Genomic DNA, 20,880 nt, shown 5'->3' with positions numbered 1-20,880 from the left:
TTTTTCTCCTTTCTTCCTCTCCTTTGAGGGACGCCTTTTTGAGTATATCTTCGAAGGCAAACTCATTCCATTCCTTTTTTCCTTTTCTCTCTCTCCTTCTTCTCTTTCTTTGCTGTTTAGATCACCTTTTGGCTTGCTCTCGTTTTAATATTGCTGAATCTCCACGAACCAGAGAACCATCTCCAAAAAACCGCCGAACAAACATTCATTTTTTTTTACTCTTCCGTTTCCGCTCTCATTGTTGTCTCCAGTCGTTGTTTCTTTTGCATATCATATTTTGCTGGCTGCGAAAAGCGAAGTGACTTGCTCCGGTAGCAGGCACGTCCCCAAAGTCCGGCCCATCCTCGTTCCAGCGTCCCCGAAAAAAAAATATATCATTTGTTTGATCCATACATAGATACCGTCGTTAAAAAGCCGTTTCAAAGCCGTTCAGAAGCCATCGTTCAAAGCAAAAGGTTGATCATTCTCGTTGGAAGATCTTCCAGTCGGGAGTTTCGGGCCTTGCGGTTTGTGTTGTGTTGTTGATATAACTAAATAAACCGGATGTACAAACCTCCATTTTATTCTGGGCCTGCGAGAATATAGGCTTGGTTTTGAACATTGAACGAAGCAATTCAATATTCAAATTCATCATCCATGCCCGAGCCAGCGCTCCCGTCGATGTCCAGCAAACTTCAGACGGCGCCGAAGCGTACCCAGTCAACCATGAACGGCTCCCAGGCGCTTAACGGAAAAGGTACAGACAGAACCAAACTTCTTCCCTCCCTTCCTATCAAAACCATGTCATGCCCACACCGCCGGTCCTTCTTCACGGCCGAGATGGAGTCGACCAACCGTTTGGTTTGGTCGTGGTGTGTTGTGCATGCGGTGTATATGTATGTTATATGCAGCAGGCAGCTGACTGGTAGTTATCCACCTAGCAGAGCGCTGGGGAACCTGGTCACATCCCAAGCGGGCTCGAAAGCCGATCCCCTCATTCTCGCCGCAGACTCCGACTCCGAGCCAGCGTGAGCCAGCGTCTTCGGCGCTGAGACGGGTGTTTGAGCCGCCATCCACGGCCACTCCCAGCTCCAAGCAGCAGCCGCTCAAGGAGTGCCACCAGCACCGCCAGAACCTGTCTGCCTCTGCGCCACGGCCTCGCACTGGCAGAGCACCGATCCCGCAATTCCGTACCTATAGCCACACACAGAGCAGCGCAGCAAAGTCGAAGACTGCTGTGGCCCCGGAGCCAGATGACGAGGATGCCCTGGCTATAGCGCGCATCCACGCCTGGCTGGACAAGGTCGACGATGAGCAGATCGCGGCCGAAGTCGACGCAGAGAAACGAACCAGAGCCCGCCGGGCCTGTGAGGCGCTGCCAGCAGTGCAGCCAGCCAAGAAGGCTGAAGCTGAAGTCGGCCAAACTGCGCCTGGAGTTGGTGAAGCTGAGGTTGAGGTCGAGGTTGAGGCTCAGGTTGAAGTTCCTAGTAAGTCTTCGTACAACATCGACATCACTACATCTACCATCTACACCTATACCTATACCCCGTCTATAAAACAACATCCATCCACAGATATACCCATCAGATAGACGATACACTGCTAACAGACGGTAGAAACGCCAAAGGCCCCCAAGACGCCCACGAGAAACCGCCGCCTGGCCCTGGAAACGGATGTCCCGCGCGTTGACAGCGGCTGGGGCACCGCAAGCCCAACGAGCATCGGCGTGGCCTTCATGACGCCGCGGACGATTCCTCACATCGAGGAAGACGATGCCGTCTGGGAGATGCTCAGCCCGAACGTGACGCCCTTCCGCAAAGGCAGAGGTCCGAAGCGCACTCGTCGGCGCAGCTACTACGACGAAGACATCTGGGCCGAGTGCGCACAACTCGCCGCAGGCTCTCGCTCAGCCAGTCCACTAAAAGACAAATACGCCATTCATTACCGATACTCTGATACTATGATATTCCGATACCTGATTACCTCGATATCCTTTACACCTCCTGCTCTGCTTCTTTCTTTTTGTTCTGCATACCCGTTGTTCGGGTTCCGTTTTAGCATCATTTCTTTATACCAGCACTCCGTTGCACTTTGCATTTCATCCATTTCTCTCCCCATTCTTTTGGGGCCATTTCGTTTACTTGTTTGCGTGTTGGCCTCCCTTTTTCTTTTCTTCTACTCGGTTTTTTATTCCCTTTGCATTCAAACATAAAACACTCGCAAGCATTGATTGCTTGACAGTTCGGCATCCATATATATCCCCCACTAGGCTTCCCCCTTTTTTATAATTCTAAATGGCTCTCGCCAGCGCGGAGCGTCTTCCCCCAGCTTTGTCTCCTTAGCTCGGATAATACTAGTTTAGACATAGAATCCAGTCATCTGGTTAGACAGAATATCTTGAATATCGATGTATCAACAGAGACGACTTTGGAGGTTCATCTAGATCGCCTGCCGCGGCCGAAAGGGGGAAAATGTAAACAAACGCTCAGGCAACGATCTCTGACGTATCATTTAGTGGTTTATGCCGAGCAGCTGTCGCAAACCTTCAACCTTTCGCTCGACCTCTCGCATCTCGCTGACAACACCCGCTAGCGTTGGAATCGGGCCAGCCACAGCACCAACGAAAGCCTCCTGTGCGTTTCTCAATGGAGGAGGGACCAGAATGCCGAACCAGTGCAGCGGGTTGGGCGAGCTGCTGCCCTTGCGCTTTGTCTTTGCCTCCTTTGTCTCTGGCTGTGTTTGTGTCTGTGCCTGGTTTTCGTCCGTAGATGGCGTGTCTGTCCCTGCTTCTTCTTCTTCGGCGTCTTTGTCGCTGTTAGGGTCGGGCTTCGTTTCGATAGTCACTGTCTTGAACGCGGGGGTGGACACGTCTGGGGACGCTTTCAACCTGTCTGCCGTAGCCGTCATTGTAATTTCTCTAGAGACGTCTGTCAACACTTGGTGTCTTCCATTCAGTGGATTAGCCTGTTTTCTATCCCAACATACACCTGTCTGGTTGCTTTCATCCGTTCGTCGTAGTAGTCTTCCCCATAGCGGCGGCCAGGCGGACATGAATGGTTCGCTCGAGCAAGAGAAAAAAAGCCCTGTTCATGTCTGTCAGCCCGCTACCAGTAACAACAATAAACAACCGCGACGACAGAAAACAAAAGACGCATTCGTACATTTGCAAACTGCTTGCCTATGGCTTCCTGGAGCTGCTGCTGCTCGTCCAGCAGGCGGAGGTATCTCTCCAGCAGGTCGTCGATGGCCTTGACAACCTCAGCTTCCGAGCGAGCCTCTTGACCGTCCGCCGGAGTTGCCGGGGGCGTCAGCAGCGTCTCTTCCATCTCTCCAGCTATCTCCTGTCTGTCCGTCCGTCTGTCTGTCAATACAGTCTTATATTCACGTTGTTTGTTTGTCTTCGTCTTCTTCGTCTCCAACTTCAGCTTCAACTTCGAGATCTTACGTAAGCACCAGCAAAGAAACTCGACCAGCTTCAACTTTTTCCAGCTTTCTTCAAGCCCATCGCCGCCTCGCCATCCTCCAGCTGCCTGCTCTCCTCCTGTCTTGTTTGTATATAGCTAATACCAGGCCTTTCCTGAGCAATTCGGCGATACTACGGCGCCGCGCCCCCCGATACCCTCTGCTCATTCTCGCCCTCGCTCTGAAGCGCCGCGGACCAAGCTTATCTCCGATGCCCGTTGAGATTTCTTCCGTGTCTTCGTAAACGCTTCTTCGTTCATGCGGTTCTGCGAGTTCTGCTGCTTCAAAAGATACTGCATCCGATAGCAAGTCACAGCCAAAGAGGGGACGCCATCTATACTATCCGCCAACGCCCATCCTTGCTGTTGCTGTCGCTGCTTTCCGTCCCGGAGCAGTCCTTGACCTGGGCATTTTTCACCTTAGCAGGCAGACAAATATCGGCCGTAACCAGGCCCTTCGACATCAAACAGCTTTTATAGACATTATACTCAACATGTCTGTACCGTCATTGAGCAACAACTCTGCCTTCCAGGCGCGATCACTCGTATGTTCACCGCTGTAGCCTCGCTATACGTACGGCTCTGTGACCCGCACGCTTTGCTAACTAGATGCTACCAAACTACGCAGTTTCGATCTCTCCTCCGTCAAGCAAACCAATTCTCCGCTTATAACTTCCGAGAGTACGCGCGAAGACGGACCATCGATGCCTTCAGAGAACACCAGCATGAGACCGAGGAGCGGAAGATACAAGAGTTGATGCAGAAGGGGTTGACAAATCTACAGATGATGAAGGTAGCAACCCTATCTCCTAATGCCATCCGAGCACTGGCTAATGCTACATGCTCAATAGAGACAAACAGTGATAAGCCAGTTCTACCAGCTCGACAGACTAGTTGTAGAAGGGCAGAAGTCGGTACGTTGAAGGCTTGAGTCGGTGTCTATCAGTTACAGTATGAACTTACCACCCTCTAGGGCAAGGAGACTGGAAACGAAGGCAGCATAGTCAGACAAAATGACCCTGGGTAGGTTCTTTTTTACTGTCAAGATTCCATCCCAGTTGAAAGATGTCGTTATCAATGTTGACTCTCCTCTAGGTCAAACTAAAATGTCAATTAACTAGGAATGGGGCCAGGGCTACCGCGGGGACTGTAGGACTATAGCAGGGACGGATACTCTCTCTTTTTAACCAGGGAAACATGTAGAATATAGATTTAATGCTGCAGTCTCTGTCCACTTCCTCTTCTTCTCTTTCTCTTTCTGCTTCTACTGGAAAAAAATATATATAAATATTAGTAAGTAATGACTAAGCACCTCAACTTCATCGCAAACTTGACGCTGAAAAGCGAATCTCAAGCTACGAATCTCGATCTTTGGCAGAAGAATTCACCCGGTTCAAGCGACAGAAGCAGGATGGGCCTCGTAAGTGCTCCCGAACCTCCATAGTCATACTCCGTCGCTGTTTCGTTGTCTCGTCTATGGCCAGTTGGGCTGCTGGCCGCTGGCAAATCCCTGGCGCGTCAAGCCAGCACCGGCGCGCATCATCATGAATCTACATCTCACGGCGCGCGCATGTCTTATTCACAGTTTAGAGACGCTGCTTTGCTCGTTTTTACTGATTATAATATAGACTCGATCATCTCGCCCCAATCGATCGGGCCCAGTCGACCACGATGTCTTCGAGGGGCTGCCTGTCCGCCGCTGGGCTCGCCAGCTCGCTACAGTCTCCCAGGAACCCAAGCCCACAGAAGAAGAGACAAACGTAGTAGACTCCCAGAGTCTGCCGGAACTGCCAATGCCTAGGGATAGCAACCTCTTGACTCCTGTCAGTCGGGCGCTTCTTCGCGCTGCCAGATCCGGATGCACGTACATACGACCTATCCGCAAGGACCCCGAGCCCGAAGAAATTGACCAGAAGGAGGATGACGATGCCGTTATAGAGCCGCCGGTTGACGAGCGAACCTTTGCAGCCGTGAAGTGGACCGCCATACCCAGAACAGTTGAGCTTCCGGAGATAGAATTCTTAGCTCCCAGGAGAGCTGGGCTGCCGTCCTTGTACGGAGCTGGAGCTCAACCAAACGGTGCCTCGGCCGCCAGCTCATCGATCCCAATGCGCAAGACAAAGTTCAGAAAGATAGATCCTACAACTGGCGTTATATCAATATATGAAGCTTGGGTGCCAGAAGGGTACGAGGTCGAAGGAGAGATTGCCCAAGAAGCCCAAGTCATAGCTGAAAACCCGGATGCAAAGGTCGTCAACGTTGAGCCGGCTCCCGGAACTGTTGTTGCGGATATTGGAATGGTGAACCAGGATGGCGTCGTTGTTGCTACTACTGAGGGAAGTGCGGTTGTACCCAAGCCGAACAGGGGAAAGCGGAAATTAAAAGCCGGTAAAGCAAAGAGCAGGAAGAAGGTCATGTTTGCTTCAACAAATGGAGCTGAGCAGCCTGTGGCCCCGGGTTCTAAGGGAACTGGGGCTGCTGCTCAGCCCGCTGTTTCAGAAAATGGTGCTACACCTTCTGGAACGGCATCTGTGGCAGAAGACGAAGGAGATGAAGACGAGGAAGAAGGCGATGAGAGCGACGAAGACGATACCGCAACCGATTCCAAACCAACTCCAACGGCCGATGGCCCCATTGATGGGGATAATACGACCCCGTCGGTTGATATCACATCAGAACCACAGGATACACCGCAACAACCACCTTCTACTGGGAAGGACTCCATAGAACCAGAACCTCCTCGAACCATCTCAAAATCCCCAGAACTGCCGATCATCACAACCTCTACCTCCGAACGGCCTTCAAAATCACCCACTGAAGAACCAAAGGAGACCACTAGCTCTACCGAACCTTCAAATCAAGTTGCGCCACCCAGTGAACCGCAGCAGGCGGACGCAGAGGCCGCTGGACAGCCTAAAATTAGTCCTCCCCCAGCTTCGGCGGCGGAAGATGCAAAGCCTGCATTACCTGTAGCACCTCTCCCAGAAAGCCTTGGTATCAAGATGGACACAGCTGAGAATGAAGCACATCAACCTACCCCTGAAAAGGCTGTTAGCCCTCCAACACTGGCCAAGGAAGAGCAAGTTTCACCACCGACTATCCGGCCGAGCACCACGGAGGTAGAATCCAAACCCCAGACTCCTCCTGATGCACACACATCAAATCCACTTCCCGAGAGGGTACCCTCATCTACTGCCCCTACGGACCCCAGCGAACCTACAGCCGAGGAACCTGCAGCTCCCAGCTCTCTCCCTCCGCCCGAAACAACCGCAGAGAGCAAACCAGAGGCTACATCCACTGGACCTGTCCGTTTTGAAGACGGTGAAGTCGACCTGCTAGGAAGCCTGGAGGCAAGCCTGGGTAAGAACCCGGACCCTACGGCGCAAGATAAGCCAGATGATACATCAGCAACGGCAACTGCCTCAGAACAAAAGATAAACGATAATGATACCCAGGCCGAAGCACCCCCTGCTAAAGATGAAGAAAGCAAGGAAGGGGATAAGGACAGGGACAGGGACGTTGAAATGACTGGTTAATGTGCTTTTTTGGATTGACTCCATGTCTTGGCTTCTTTTGAATTCTTGGTTGGGGTTTTGACTCCCGTTGGAGTTGTCTTCATTTTCTTTTGAACACATTTATCCGAGGTTCACTGATACGCCTTTGGATAGACTAGGCTGGCGTTGATTGATTTCAGACAGCGTATGGCACAGAGTAAACAATATATCCCTTTTGCGCTCAAAGTTCATAATTATTACATTATGGGGTTCTTCTTATCACCAAAACATCAGTCAGGATTGTTCTCGTTTGAACAATAGTACAATGTTGAATATATTATTTCTGCTCTCGACGCTCATAAACTAGTTGAAAAGCTTCAAAAACGTATGAGTATGACAGGAATTCGGCTTAGGCTTAATCGCTATCAATCAGTGTCAAAAAAAAAAAGCTTCAAAACACGCTGCAAATCGATCAATAATTCAAGACTTGGTAGTTGACCTCCGTCCACCTCTACTTCCTCGCAGAACAGCTTGGACAGCCGTCTTCGCAGTAATTCTAACTTGGGCTTGCTTACTGGTCTTTGAAGAACGGGAAACGGATTTGAATGAGACGTCAGCAGCAGCCGTAGTCGCAGCAGCCTTGGTCTTTGCAGATTTGTTGAATCGAACACCCACTCGTTTCTTGGGCGCCTTTATTGCCTTAGCCTGGGCCTTTATGCCCTGGGAAGCCTTTGAGACAACTCGCTTCAAACCAGCTTTAACGGATGACTGCTTGATTGTTTGTTGTTTCTTCGAAACTGGCTCATCGGCAACTCCCTGTGACTTGCGCTTGGTTCCAGCGCCGGCTGATTTGGTAGCGGATTTCTCTTTGGAATCTTTCCCTTTTGGTCTTGGTCCCAATACACCGCGGCAAGATGGCGTGCCGCAACGGCATTCTTGGACATTCTTATTGGAGTAGGGGCTATATTTTTGAAGTCAGTTAGCGAATTTCTAATGAAAAAAGGATAGGTGGCTGTACTCAAAGTTGTAGTCATAGGTTAACTCTTCGCCAGTCATAATACCATTATCACCAGCAAAGAGGGCAATCCTCGGCTTTCCGGCAACAATCCATTTCTCCATCTTGCAGTTAGGTTCGCATGAGTGATTCACAAAGCGTGCAATCGATCCTCGTGTCGCGTCAATGATCATATCTTGGTCAAAATCCATCAAATAAAAGCACTATCGCAGGGAGTTAGTTATTATTTCCAAGTCAATGGCAGCGTTAGACAAACCTCATTTTTCTTGTAAATCGTTTTCATTCGGCGCTGAGCCTCAATTTGAGTGAGTATCTCCCCCGTATACTCGACAATAATTTGGTTGGGTTCAAAAGTCCTGTTGCTTCGGACACCATATCCGCGGCTTTCTGTTTTTATGACCTCAACTCCAATGTTATACTTACCTCCCGTTTTATTCCGTCTGCGCAGCTCAGAAAAATTGCGGTTCCTGCAGATGTCTTCGCCGAGTTTGCAATTGTTCTCGTCACATTCATAGAACATGTGGCGGTTCTGGCAGTTCTCTTCACATCCCATCTCAGGGGTACAGAGACAAGTAGATTGCTCAGTTGGCATGGTAGCCCTCCAGATACCAGCCGCATCTCCAATGAATATATCTATATCCCGTTAGTTGATAGTCACTTATCAGAGTCAAATTTTAGCACTTACTCTTGTTTATCTTACGCCATTCGTCTGGCTTAGGCTGGCCGCGAGGCAACGGAGAAAATATATCATAGGGTAATCTAAAGGGCCTCCCTCTTTCCAGTAATAAAGCGCCAGAGTACTTGGGCATAGGAAACAGCACACGCTCGCGCGTGGGTTGTCTAGTTCCCTTTCGTTTGCTTTGGGGGCCAGGGAGCTCGAGCTTAGCAAAGGCATTGGGGCCAGCATAGAGGCCATGTGTGAGCCATTTCTTCCTCTTTGGCGCTGTCTGGATAACTTCTTTATGCGTAGCTGAAGATGGCTGGTCTGTTGCCTGTTCTTTCTTTAGAGAGGAGGCACTCTCAGGTACGCGTCTCTTCTTGGCAGCAGGCTCCTCATGGGGCTCCTTAGGCACAGCTGTTCTCGAACGTAGACTGGACCTTCTATCCTCCACCTTAGACTTGGACTTCAAGGACTCCTTGCCATCTCTCTGCCGTTTCCCTAGGATTGAGGAAACCTGGTTTAAAACTGTCTTAGTTTTCTCTAAAAGGGTCAGTCGACCGGACCGTCTCCTAGGTTGCGCCGGATCAGCCTTTCCAGACGACTCAGGCCTCGATCCAGTTTCTTCCTTTAGATGATCGTTTGTAGTGTTACTCTTGGTTTTCTCCAGTTGTATATCCGCCGTCGCCTCTTCTTGAAATGGCTCCAATGCTGCCGCAGACAACCCACGACGGCCACGTAAAGAACCCCGTCCAAGTCCTTGGGCCGGTTCACACTTAACAACAGCTTCGCCCTCGGAAAATGACGCGGATATATCCTCCTTCAAGCCATCTTCCTGTCTATCTCTATTATTCTCAGCATTGTTGTCTCTCCGGTCTCCGATAGATGCTCGAGTTACGCGACGCGTCTGGGGCGCATTCGTCTGAGAGGCGGTCTTTGTAACTGGAATATCAGCATTGCTCGAGGTCTCAGAGACGCTTGTTGCCGGTGTCAGCGTGTTTCTGGTCGATTCGAGAAGAGTTGAGTCGCTGTCTGGAGTGGTAGATATTGATGTTGTCGAGTCCCTGGCGACACGCGACATGGCTGCATATAAAACGACGCTGGACCAACCAGCCACCGAATGAGGGTTTCTAGATCAAAACTAAAGGTATCCTGCCTATGAAAGGGAGTAGATGACGGTCGATTTCTGAGGAATAATCGAGTTTTGTGTCGGAAGTGAATGGCGAAAGGTGATTAAGAGAAGTTTGATAGGAGAAAAGGCGCGACGCGGGTGTTGGACAGCCTGTTCCAGGGCCTGTGGGGAGTCAACAATGCAAGTAACAAGAGATACGGCAGGGGCCAGCTCGCATTAGTTATAAACAGTAGCAGGGTCTCCAAGAGACGCAGGTATAGTTATAGTCACAGCGCATTGCCCGTTACTTATACAGCGGAGATCTGTTGGTGTCCAAGTTTGGTGGTTTCAGCAGGGAAGAAATGCGCCACTGGTAAATTTTATATAGAAGTCAATGCTTATCAGGGGAAAAGGGGGGTTGGAGTCAAAAGGCAAGAAGAGATAGTAGGAGTTAGACATTAAGTATTCGAATTCTAGCTTAATTCTCTGATGGTAGAACAGTCGCAACTTTTGTTCATAGCAGATTGGTTCCTGCTGAGACATTGTTGGATGAAGGAGGCTCAGAGACGCCCCCAGAGACAGCGCTGGTACAGGGTCTATCTAGAAAGAAACAAGAAAACACATAGCAAACGCGTCGTAGCGCGAAGACAGCCCGCAGAGAAAGGAAAATTCCCATGGTCAAGATGGGTGTAAGCAAGGGGTATTAGAAACATAAATCAACCAGGGGTCAGGTCAAATGGTAGGGCCAAAATATACACGAGAAGTAGAGGTTGAAGAGGAAGTTGAACAAAAAAACAAGTCAGTGAAAGGATTTTGAGAAATGGGCTGAAGGTAGAATACACAGTTGTTCACGGGTTCGTTATATCGGAGGTCAATTGGGCGCATGGCCATTCGAGCTGATGATAGTAACGGTGCCGCTGGCGCTGGCCGGGTGTCCGTTGCCGACCTGCTGCATCTCAAGGCCGCCGTTTTGTGCCTCGACGTCGTTTCGCCGCTTGTTCACTGGATGAGTAGCAAAGCGTTGATCGCCTTCGGCATGGGGGTATTTAAACTGGAGGTAGCTCGGAGTCCGAGGCTTTCCAAGGACGGCGCCCAGGTTTTTGAAGACGCCTCCTTGGGTGAAGGGGCGGTGTCTATCTTCCTTCTTAAACTTTCGCGAGTTCAGGTATTCTCGTGTTGTCTCGCTTCGGCCCATCAGGAAGATATGGTAGACCGCCAGAGCGGCAGGGTATGTGGCTGCAAGCCCGCCATATATGACCATGGCAAAGGGGAGACGCCACTTGTTGATAGCGTCGCCAAAAGTTACGCCTTCCATCCTCATATAGCTAATAATATGGGCGAGACTTGCACAGAAAAGGAAGATGGCGAGTAATGTGCATGTAGCAACGAAGCTGAAGAAGTACCGATAATTTCGACGCCCAACACAATTGTTGAGCCAGACGCAATGATGGTCCAGTGTTTCAACACAGTTGTTGCATACTCTGCAGTGATAACAACGCGGTGGGCGCCAGATGCTACAGGTCTTGCAATACTTTACTGGCACATCCATTGCTGCAACTTCAGAGGTTGCTAGCTTTATCATAACCCAGTCGCTGGTGGGAGGTCCAAGGGCTAGAGGGTCAGCATCAGGGTCAGGTGGAGGTATGATGTGAAGATTTCGAGGAAGAATCTGTCATTGGGCTGTCAGTTAAGGAGGTATATAAAGGGTGAGAATCAGATGTCACTCACTCCAGGATCAACTAAGGATGCATGAAGGAAAGACGAAAAGCAAAGGTAGAAAATATACCCAAACACGATAGGTATTGCTTGTGACATATTATTCCACAACCAAGGTGCCCTGGAGATATATGTTAGCAATATCAGATCTGAATATCCAGGGAAGTAATAAAACTCACGAGGAAGCAAAAAAGAGAACCGTAGGAAGAACAATTAAGAATCCAGTAACAACGTTAATTGGCCTATCACGGGCATTCTGGAACCTGCCGCCACCAAAGAATGTAGTGTTGCCCGTAAAGTATTGATAATTCTTCCCCTTTTCTACGGCCTGTTGTGCCTCAACCTTTTCGGGCTCAGGCTCGGGGACAGACGTTGCATTGGAGGCGAGTCTTGTGTGACTCCTCTGGTCACCACGACGTATCGTAGCTTCAGAAGCATTCCCGCCTAGAAGCCCAGATGGGAACGAGATAGGCGGCTTGGAAGGCGGCTCATGTGACGCGGTTGGGTTGGTATAGTTCTCCCCCAGATTCACCTGTATAGGGGTAGATGATCTTTGCGATCTATCCTGTAGCAGCCTGACATTGTCGCCCAGACTGCGGATTGTCGTATGTCCAGAAGGACTGGTATTAGCCGTCAACCTATCAGGCAGTATCGGATCCGTAAACTCCGTCCCTCTTGATGGTGGCCGGAGTTCATTGTCTAGATGTGCTGTCGTATTTGATACCATACTCCTGCGCGTCTGGCTGGCCACATCACTCTGATTATCTTCATACCCAGTAGTACTGTTTGTCGTTGTTGTAGGTCTTCCACCACGCTGCGCCTGTAGTCTCTGAGAGCTCATGGGTCGGAAAAAGGCCTGGGAGGTAAGAGAGGAGACGTGTGTCCTGCTCATCTTGCTCTGCGCGCTGGGCGGCCGTGTATTCAGCATTGGGTTCCTCATCGGTGGAGGCCCCCGAAGCGACTGCGCTTGCGTCGGCTGTGACCATGACGCTGAATGCTGAGTCCGGTGGTCATCTTCAGATACAACACTCGTAATATGGGAGGGTATGTGGGATCCTGAGCGAACATTCTGGGATGCAGGAGGCGGGTGACGGGAGCTTGAATCTTCGGGATTCGTTTCGGGTGGAGTCATGGTCGCGATTGATCCGTGCTATTAGTATCCAGATGCAATAGTATCAACGCATTATCATGTCGATATATTAATATAGATAGCAGGTTTCAAGCTCTCATATATTGTTTGTTGACTGGGCAGAGGCTGGAGATGTTTGTATCAAGCAAGGCGGTCGCGGTCGCAGGTCGCAGGAATTAAGCGAAGCTGCGGTCTCGAATCTTATCAGGGCGTATAATATGGCCAAAAACAGCGTCTTCTTCGCTTCGCTTCGTCTTCTCTTCGTCTTCTTCCTGCTGTCGCTCTCGTTGTTTTCTTCAATTCTTCAGCTTTTCGTTCCTTTTTTGCTTCTCCTTTAATTTCGAGACGCGTCATGTGATCTTATGCTGACTCATCTACACGTGACTGACTAAACAAACCGTCGGAAGCGGAAAAGAACAAGCAAGTTCTTTAACGACGTCGAGATATCAAAAGACGCAAAGACGACGACAACGACGAAGAAGTCGACCGAGATTCACCCAGATCAAGGCAATTGACAGCAGCGTTGATCAAGAACTGCTTCACCATGTCCTCCCTCTCCGCCATCATGGCCCGCCGGGCCTTCCTGCGCCAGCAGCCTGTCCGCAGATTCGTCACGCCACAGCCATTCCAACGACATGCCTCCTCCAAGGCCGCTGAAGCCGGTCTCGACAAGGGCGCCAAGAAGGACCCCGAGCTCTATGTACGTCGATAAGCGTGTGGTGACTGCAATTGATGCGGCCTTGGTTATCTTGCGCCTGTTTTAAATGCAATAAATGAAGCTGATCGGTGGTGGTTGAAAAAACTATTAGGTCCTTCTCACTGTTATGGCCGGTGCTTTCGGAATCGTCGGCTGGTACCTAGGTAGCACTCCTACCAGCGTTAGCTCTGAGAGCAACGTCCGTGTTGGTGAGAGCGGCTCTATGCCATGGGAGGTTGATGAGAAGGATTCCGAGAGCAAGGGCAACTTCAAGTACAAGTACCACCCCCACGGAGACAAGAGCAAGCCCCTCAAGGAGGCTCCCAGTGCTTTGAACGAGGTCATCATTCCAAACGTGACCCTCCCAGTTGTATGTGCATGTCTATACCCGCTGTACGATTTTGTCACAAATACTGACCAATTGAATAGGACCTCCACGAACGATTCAACAAGTACGGAAAGGATCTCTAAATCAAATTCCAGGCGCCTATGCCTATCCCATCAAGGGTGGATTTGATATTATGCTTGGACTTAGCCGCAGCATCGAGATTCCTGTATATATTCCTACAATTGTAACACCTTGCCATCTTTACTACCTCCCTCTCGCTGCTGTTTAAGCAGCATCACATCACCCCTTGTGTCAATTCCTGGGCCTTTCCTTGATATGTTTGGTTAATCTCTCACAATTACCCCTCTAGATCTTAATTGTGTAAAATCCAGTTTTGAATTCAATCATTGGTTTCATATGTTCACCTCTGGCACGGAGTATCGTATGACATGACATTACTAGCTGTGGACCAATTGATGCAGTGCTATTACCAATGATATTCGAGCTACCAGGGGGTGCAAATGGCTAGATTCTTGAGGAGCGCAGCACACAAATTGACATTCAGAGTTGACATTTTAGCTATTCTATTTCTCTTTTTGAAGAAGCAAACAAGTAAAAAACACCTGAAAACATCATTTCGCAACAAGCTGGCCATAAACGGTAATTAGTATAGTACAGGAAAAAAAAACAGACTGATAAAAGAATGAAAAACCATTAGATATCGTAGAGACTCAAATTAGTTTGTAGCGGCTTTAGCCTCGCTAGCTGGCTTTGGCTTTTCTTCTTTCCTCTCTATGGATTGACTCTCTCCCTCAACATCAGCTGGCTTATTAGCTGGAGCTTTTGGTTCGTTCTTAGGAACGGTTTCCGGGTTAGATCCCTGCACGTCTGGGTGTTCGGGTGCGACAAGAACTTCCCTAGGGATTTCTCGGCCTTGAGAGTCGATTAGTCTGGTGCGAGTCTCGTAGCGGGTTTCGAACGAGATTTCTCCCTGGTCCTGGAGGAGTTTGACTTGTTCCTCACTGAGAATGTTGCCTTCAGAATCGCGGTACTCGACTTCACGGACTTTACGAAGTTCTGGGTCCACTGCTGGTGGCTGTAGTGGGGAATCAACTGATTCGGGTTGAACAGGAACTTGGTTCTCCTGCTGTTCGGGTTGCTGTTCAGGTTGCTGTTCCGGTTGCTGTTCAGGTTGATGTTCTTGCTTCTGTTCTACCTGAGGTGGCTGCTGCTGCTGCTGCTGCACGGGCGGAGCAGCTATGGAAGTCTGGGCGGCATTTGAGGTGCTGATAACCTCAGGGGTAGAATATTGGGATAGCTGAACCAAGTCAGTAACTCAATTCAACCACGACCACGTTGGGGAGCCTTCCATGTTGGAACACTTACGTCAGTATGGTAAAGGTTGCAGTCGAAGTCCCAGGTAGAGATCAACTTGGTCTTCTGGCACATGTCTCTGGTCCAAATGTTGCCATATGCCAGTGGTGAAAAGATACAGAAGGCAGCAACACTGAGGGACAAGAATCCAACGGTGAACAGCTTGCCAAAGATGGATGGCTTGCTAAACCTGTTAGCGACGAAGTCGTAAGTCTGACAGAATGCCAGGATGGCAAAGTACAGAGCAGGGAGATAGTGGTGGAGGAAAAGCTGGCGAGCCATGAGGTAGAATGGGAAGTAGTGAAGAGCCCAGCCGAGGAGGGTTTGGCCGACCTCGTAATCGAAGCGCTTAAAGTGAACATTGTTGTAGTCCTTGAAGCCACGCTGCCATCGGAGGACGGCAACACCCTTGAAGAGTACCCAGACGACAACTGTGGCGGTAGAAGTCCACCAGATGATTGGGTTGCCGATAAGGTAGATGTGACGGTGGTTTCTACCCCAGAAGTTGATACCACGGGACAGGATAGGCCAGGATGGAGGACGGGAGTCCCAGGCATGAGAGTCGACGAGGCCAGCGTTTGTCCTCCACATAACCTTGTGAAGCTCCCAGAACTTGGCGAGGAAGCCAGGAACCTTGTAGTTCACTTTCTCAGCATCGTCAGGAAGAGCGGGTTGGCTGTTCTGTTCAATGTACCAGATACTGTTGGGCAGAGAACCGCCCTTGGCACAGGTAACCTCCTGTTGCTCGAAACCCCATTCTGGTAGCTTCACTTTGTGAGAGAACAAGACACAACCAGTCATAACGTGTACAAGCTTGAACTTTGTCTGGATGGTCCTCAGCCTCTTCTTTGCCTCTGCTCCGTCAGACATGGAAGGGACAATTTCCACACGGAAGAGATCATTGGCATCTCCTTCGAATCCTTCATAACCATAGGCTGAAACTTCGAACTGCCAATCGGCTTCGGTAACCGGAGGACGAACATCATGAGAGTGAAGGCGTCTATCAGTATTTACGTGGTAGAGCTTGATGGTGCTGCCATCCATGATGTGTTCGGTAGTAATGTTGTCCCAAGCCTTTGGTCCAGGGACCTGGCCATATGGCCCAAGAGGCTGGGTCTGGTTCTCAAGAATGAAAACGTTGTTGTCATCTTTGTGTGGGTAAAGGGTGATTTGCTGCTGCTTGCTTCCACCGGGATACATGTGGTTGTGCGAGTGGAGATAGCCTCCCTGGGTATTGTGGTGTCTAATTGATACTCGAGACCCAAAGACGACATCTACGGGAGTGTCACTCATCCCCTTTGAGTTGAGAGTTGCTTGGAATTCAGAGGACATGAATCCGTCACCCTCGCCGGGGTTTCGGAGGCAGAGGAAGTGAACTCCGAACATGGCCATGTAGAAGCCAACAGGGATGACAATTAAACAGAAGGCACGAGCAAAGAAGTGTTTGAACCAGATGTGCTACAAGAATATTAGTTTTAGCTTTGATTGAAATGGTTTCGGTTGATACTGGAGGGTTAGAGCTTACCGCAGTAACAGTCTTTGGATCACCGAGGAGAACCCAGAGTTGGACAAGGGTCAATGATCCAACCCACGCAATCGTGAAGAGACCAACCCATTTCACGCTGGCGGTTGCACCAAGGAACAGTCCGGATGCCACCAGCCAGAACCACCAAGAAGATCCGAAGGCCTTTGGCGGGCCCTGTTCGTGCTGGTTGGAGAACGAGACGAAAGATAGAACAGTCAAGGCAGTGAAGATAATCAGAGGAGAGTCCAACAGAATGAAGCGTGACTGGGTGACGAGTGCGTTTTCTACTAGTTGTTAGAATATACTTCATATATGTTTGAGGTATGGTTTGGAAACTCACCAAAGGTGACCAGGAGAGCACCGAACGATGCAGTAGAAGTGCGGCAGCCTGTTGCTTTCAGCGTAAGGAACATGGTAGGGACGGTCAACACGCCCAGGATAGCGGGAAGCATGCGCATGGCAACGTAAGGAACACCAGGTTCTATATAATCCTTGCCAATTTCCTTGAAGTCAAAATTTCCCGTGAACCCGGCGAGGTAACCAGCGAGGGTGATGAGCAGTTTAGCCAGCGGTGGGTGGACGTCCATGAAGAATTTGCCTTTGATATACTTGGTAGCGAAGCCTCCGAAGCTATCAATATCCCGTTAGTCTCTCAATTGTTGCTGCTTCTGCTGTCGTAGCAGGGGAGAGGAGGGGGAAACTTACTGGACCTCGTCGAAGACAACGCTGGTAGGCTGGTAGATCCTGAACAGCCGCACCACTGTTGCAATTGCAGTGATGACGAGCATTATCTTGTAGTCTCTGACGGGCAGATTGAGGACATCATAGTCCTTGACGCCATCCGAGCGGTAATCGTTGGTTTTCGACCTCTTCGACGTGCCCTTGGGTCCCGGGGATCGACTTTTCGAACGGCTCTTCGAGCGACTTTTACTCGGCGTCTTTGCCTCCAGACCGGCATTCGAGGCCTTGGACGCCATTATCACGGATTAAATATAGCGACAAAACAGAAAGAAAAAGAGAAGATCGCGATATGATAGAGAGAAGTGTCAGACAGGTTGCTAAACGGGCCACATTGATTATAAGAGACGATAAGTAGACGCCAAGGGAGGCTGAATGAAGTAGAAGTAGATAATCCAAGCGAGAGTCAAGAAGAAGAAAAAAGGTCGACACAGTCAAGACGAAGAGAAGAAGAAGAAGAGCCCGACGACGCCGCCTCGAGAGACGAGAAACGACAGCGAGAAGTTCGTCCGTGAAGCAGCTGAAGTTGCAAGAAGACGATAAAGTCGTCAGTTGTTGGATGGTGTTCTCTTTTTTCTGGTGTTAAGGAAGAAGAAAAGGGGCGATTAGGTAAGCAGAGACTTTTGGGCGAAGCTATCAAGTTGAAGAAAAAAAGCTGGACGGCGACGATGGAGAAGACGAACAACCGACAGCATTTGGACCAGCAAAGCCGGTCACCAGGAGGACTAGACGGTGACTTTTTGACGAGGTAGAAGAGTGAGATGGCTCCGTCAGCTGTGAGTGAAGCCGCTGGTACGCCGTCAGAGCTGCCAGACGAGGTTAACAAGCCGCCAGAGGGCGTTATCTTGCCACCAAAGGATATCAAAGGTAGGCGGAAGATGAACCGTTCTCGAGGGAGATAATAGAATACTGACCGTGAGATAGTTATTGTCGAGAAGACCGCGGGTTTCGTTGCGCGTAACGGACATGTTTTCGAAGGTAGAGTGGTTGATCCTGGCATAAATATACGGCTACCTGGGAATGGAGATATGCTGATTGATATGATATAGACCGAGTGAGGGAGAAAGAGAAGAACAATACCAAGTTCTGCTTTCTAAACCCGCATGATGCCTACGCCCCCTTTTACGCATGGAGACTGAGCGAGATCAAGGCCGGCAGAGGGACAGATGTGTCTGCCGGGCGCGCTGGAGAGGCCGCGCCAGTCAAGAAGGAAGAGGAGACAAACGCCCCCAAGCCGCCGCCGGAGTTCCAGTTCTCAGCCCGGATGCCCAATATAAACGCGCTGGATTTGGAGGTAGTCAAGCTGACGGCATTATTTGTGGCTAAGAGAGGGAAATCGTTCATGACATCTCTATCCCAGCGCGAGACGAGAAACTTCCAGTTCGACTTTCTTCGGCCGCAGCACAGTTTATATCAGTTTTTCACGAGGCTAGTGGATCAGTACCGAGAATTGCTACAGGTTGAGGGCCGAGAGAGTGCCGTGACGGAGGAACAGCGTCGGGCAGACCTGCGGGAGAATGTGAAGAACAAATACAACGTTCTTGGGCGCGCAAAGCAACGAGCAGAATGGGTGAAATACCAGGAAATGCAGAAGCTGCAAAAGGAGGAAGAAGAGGAGGAAGAGAAGGTGGCATACGCGCAGATCGACTGGCATGACTTTGTGGTGGTTGAGACGGTGCTGTTCACAGAGGCAGACGACCAGACAGAGCTACCACCCCCAACATCGCTGAACGACCTACAGACTGCGTCACTCGAGCAGAAGGCGATGATGTCCCTGCAGCCTCATGACAGACGAATAGAAGAAGCCATGCCCACGGAAGATGACTCGACGACATACTACAACGCAACAACAGACACAGTACACCAACCTTCTCTCCCCATCCTACAACCACAACGCCCTATCTCCACCGGCCCTATACAACCACCAGCACAGTCACCGTCGCCTTTCCCTTCAACAGCAGTCACTTCCGCCTCTCTCTCTCCCGCCCCGATGCCAGCAACCGCATCTCCCACCCCGTCCGCGGCAGCAATACCAGATCAGCTTCCAGCTCGAGACCGGATGCGCGCAGCTCCATCACCTTCACCTCTACCCGGCCAACCACCCATGCGCATTCGATCAGACTACGTTCCTCGTGCGCAGGCCAAACATCTCTCAAACGCCAACCAGCCTACATCCATATGTCCCAATTGCAGACAGCAAATTCCCATTGCAGAGATGGAGCAGCACATGCGCATTGAACTACAGGATCCACGCTGGAAGGAACAGCGCGCTAAAGCCGAGGCGCGGTTTGCCAGTACAAATTTGTCTACCGCCGACGTAGCAAATAACCTGAAACGCCTAGCCAGTCAGAGAAGCGACGTGTTTGACCCAGTGCTGTCCGGCGGCGCTGCGGCATCAGGCCAAGCCGAAGCTGAAGACGAAGAAATTAGACGGAAGAGAGTAGCTGTTGGCCCCAATGGAGTGCCTGTGAAATTGAGCGCACCTGTTCCGCAGCACCAACAGCAGTCATACTCACAACCACACGCCCTGCCTGCACATCCTCAGGCACACGCCCGTGCCCACGCCCACGCCCACTCCCACGCTCACTCTCATGCCCATACCCATACCCATGCACCAGGTACGGTACCGGGAATGCCTCCCGGAGCACCAGGAACCATGCCTCTAGCTCCAGGGGTAGGACCACCGGGCGTGGGCATCCCTAGACCAAGCAGCAAGCCGCCCACGATGCGCGAACTGCCTCAGCCACCTATACAGAAGCCACCGCCTGTTCAATCGCAGACACCCGAGGAGAAACCAGATACACCACCGGTGAATATTAACGAGCAAATAAGGAAGATTCACGAGAAGATGAAGCAGTGATATCGTATAAAACAAACAACCAACTACATGTATTATCTAACTTAACTAGCTAACTACCTCTACCGGTACGGTACGGTACGGTCAATGGGATAAATTGGAAAGGGAAAGCAATCAATTAATACCTCGGCTCAATCATTCATTCTTCTCACTTTCTACCTAAGCGAATTAACATCTTCAACTTGAACTCCGGCTTCGGCTTCGGCTTCGGCTTCGAGGTATAAAAGGCCCAATTAAATCCATCCATCCATCAATAAATCAATTAAACCTGCCCGACCAACCGACCGACCATCCAAACGACCAAACCGACTGGACCCTCTATGTATGAATATGTATGAAAAGGCAACTACTAATAACGTACACTCTCCCGAATTGAAAGGTAAAATGAACAAGAGAAGAAGTAGGAAGAATCACAGGGTGAAGAGAAGTGAAGAAAAGAGAAGTAGAAGTAAAAGTAAGTAAGGGAAGCCGCTGGATGTGGTATGGTGGTGGCGGATGCAATAACAAAGTATGAGAAGACAGAAGAAAGGAAATAATGCTGTAGTGAGCGAGGGTCAAACTCGGGACTAAGAACGAACCCGAGTATGAGCGAATGATTAAGAATAAGAAGTAAGGTCAAAAAGGGGGCAAATAGAATGAGAATTGAATTGAATTGGAAGGGATGGGATGGTGGGTGTTTGTTTGGTAGCGGTGTTGTAGATATGTAAGGGGTATCATCAATTTGAAACGAATGGAGGGTAAGTATCTGGCCATCCACAGCCTATTTTGGAAAAGAATTCGTCTTGTTTGCTTTTCTTT

The 20,880-nt window shown here is 50.1% G+C and overlaps 9 protein-coding genes across 9 annotated transcripts; 5 read left to right on the top strand and 4 right to left on the bottom strand.

Moving 5' to 3' along the window:
* Window positions 1-636: 636 nt before the first annotated feature.
* On the top strand, window positions 637-2,191 carry MGYG_05558 (hypothetical protein; the record flags this gene model as incomplete). The annotated part of the gene is made up of 3 exons (XM_003172925.1): window positions 637-736; window positions 921-1,466; window positions 1,596-2,191. 3 exons carry the CDS (start codon window positions 637-639, stop codon window positions 2,189-2,191), a joined length of 1,242 nt encoding a protein of 413 aa, XP_003172973.1.
* A 299-nt stretch (window positions 2,192-2,490) lies between these two features.
* On the bottom strand, window positions 2,491-3,305 carry MGYG_05557 (hypothetical protein; the record flags this gene model as incomplete). Its single annotated transcript, XM_003172924.1, has 3 exons — window positions 2,491-2,896; window positions 2,965-3,062; window positions 3,141-3,305. 3 exons carry the CDS (start codon window positions 3,303-3,305, stop codon window positions 2,491-2,493), a joined length of 669 nt encoding a protein of 222 aa, XP_003172972.1.
* Window positions 3,306-3,934: 629 nt separating this feature from the next.
* MGYG_09091 (hypothetical protein) lies at window positions 3,935-4,371 on the top strand (the record flags this gene model as incomplete). The annotated part of the gene is made up of 2 exons (XM_003172923.1): window positions 3,935-3,985; window positions 4,069-4,371. 2 exons carry the CDS (start codon window positions 3,935-3,937, stop codon window positions 4,369-4,371), a joined length of 354 nt encoding a protein of 117 aa, XP_003172971.1.
* Window positions 4,372-4,740: 369 nt separating this feature from the next.
* MGYG_09090 (hypothetical protein) lies at window positions 4,741-6,976 on the top strand (the record flags this gene model as incomplete). Its single annotated transcript, XM_003172922.1, has 2 exons — window positions 4,741-4,860; window positions 5,069-6,976. 2 exons carry the CDS (start codon window positions 4,741-4,743, stop codon window positions 6,974-6,976), a joined length of 2,028 nt encoding a protein of 675 aa, XP_003172970.1.
* Window positions 6,977-7,414: 438 nt separating this feature from the next.
* On the bottom strand, window positions 7,415-9,688 carry MGYG_05555 (SUV39H; the record flags this gene model as incomplete). The annotated part of the gene is made up of 4 exons (XM_003172921.1): window positions 7,415-7,895; window positions 7,953-8,152; window positions 8,206-8,582; window positions 8,635-9,688. 4 exons carry the CDS (start codon window positions 9,686-9,688, stop codon window positions 7,415-7,417), a joined length of 2,112 nt encoding a protein of 703 aa, XP_003172969.1.
* A 901-nt stretch (window positions 9,689-10,589) lies between these two features.
* Window positions 10,590-12,566, bottom strand: MGYG_05554 (palmitoyltransferase erf2; the record flags this gene model as incomplete). The annotated part of the gene is made up of 3 exons (XM_003172920.1): window positions 10,590-11,387; window positions 11,447-11,555; window positions 11,614-12,566. The coding sequence occupies 3 exons, from the start codon at window positions 12,564-12,566 to the stop codon at window positions 10,590-10,592; spliced, it is 1,860 nt and encodes a 619-aa protein (XP_003172968.1).
* Window positions 12,567-13,107: 541 nt separating this feature from the next.
* MGYG_05553 (hypothetical protein) lies at window positions 13,108-13,731 on the top strand (the record flags this gene model as incomplete). The annotated part of the gene is made up of 3 exons (XM_003172919.1): window positions 13,108-13,263; window positions 13,373-13,630; window positions 13,690-13,731. 3 exons carry the CDS (start codon window positions 13,108-13,110, stop codon window positions 13,729-13,731), a joined length of 456 nt encoding a protein of 151 aa, XP_003172967.1.
* A 593-nt stretch (window positions 13,732-14,324) lies between these two features.
* On the bottom strand, window positions 14,325-17,464 carry MGYG_05552 (dolichyl-phosphate-mannose-protein mannosyltransferase 1; the record flags this gene model as incomplete). The annotated part of the gene is made up of 5 exons (XM_003172918.1): window positions 14,325-14,906; window positions 14,975-16,420; window positions 16,488-16,774; window positions 16,828-17,117; window positions 17,193-17,464. 5 exons carry the CDS (start codon window positions 17,462-17,464, stop codon window positions 14,325-14,327), a joined length of 2,877 nt encoding a protein of 958 aa, XP_003172966.1.
* A 522-nt stretch (window positions 17,465-17,986) lies between these two features.
* Window positions 17,987-20,085, top strand: MGYG_05551 (splicing factor 3 subunit 1; the record flags this gene model as incomplete). The annotated part of the gene is made up of 3 exons (XM_003172917.1): window positions 17,987-18,092; window positions 18,150-18,203; window positions 18,275-20,085. The coding sequence occupies 3 exons, from the start codon at window positions 17,987-17,989 to the stop codon at window positions 20,083-20,085; spliced, it is 1,971 nt and encodes a 656-aa protein (XP_003172965.1).
* Window positions 20,086-20,880: the final 795 nt, after the last annotated feature.

This window comes from Nannizzia gypsea, genomic scaffold (assembly GCF_000150975.2).
Source record: "Nannizzia gypsea CBS 118893 supercont1.4 genomic scaffold, whole genome shotgun sequence".
NCBI lineage: Eukaryota > Fungi > Ascomycota > Eurotiomycetes > Onygenales > Arthrodermataceae > Nannizzia > Nannizzia gypsea.
This window is presented reverse-complemented; position numbering and strand designations above follow the sequence as displayed.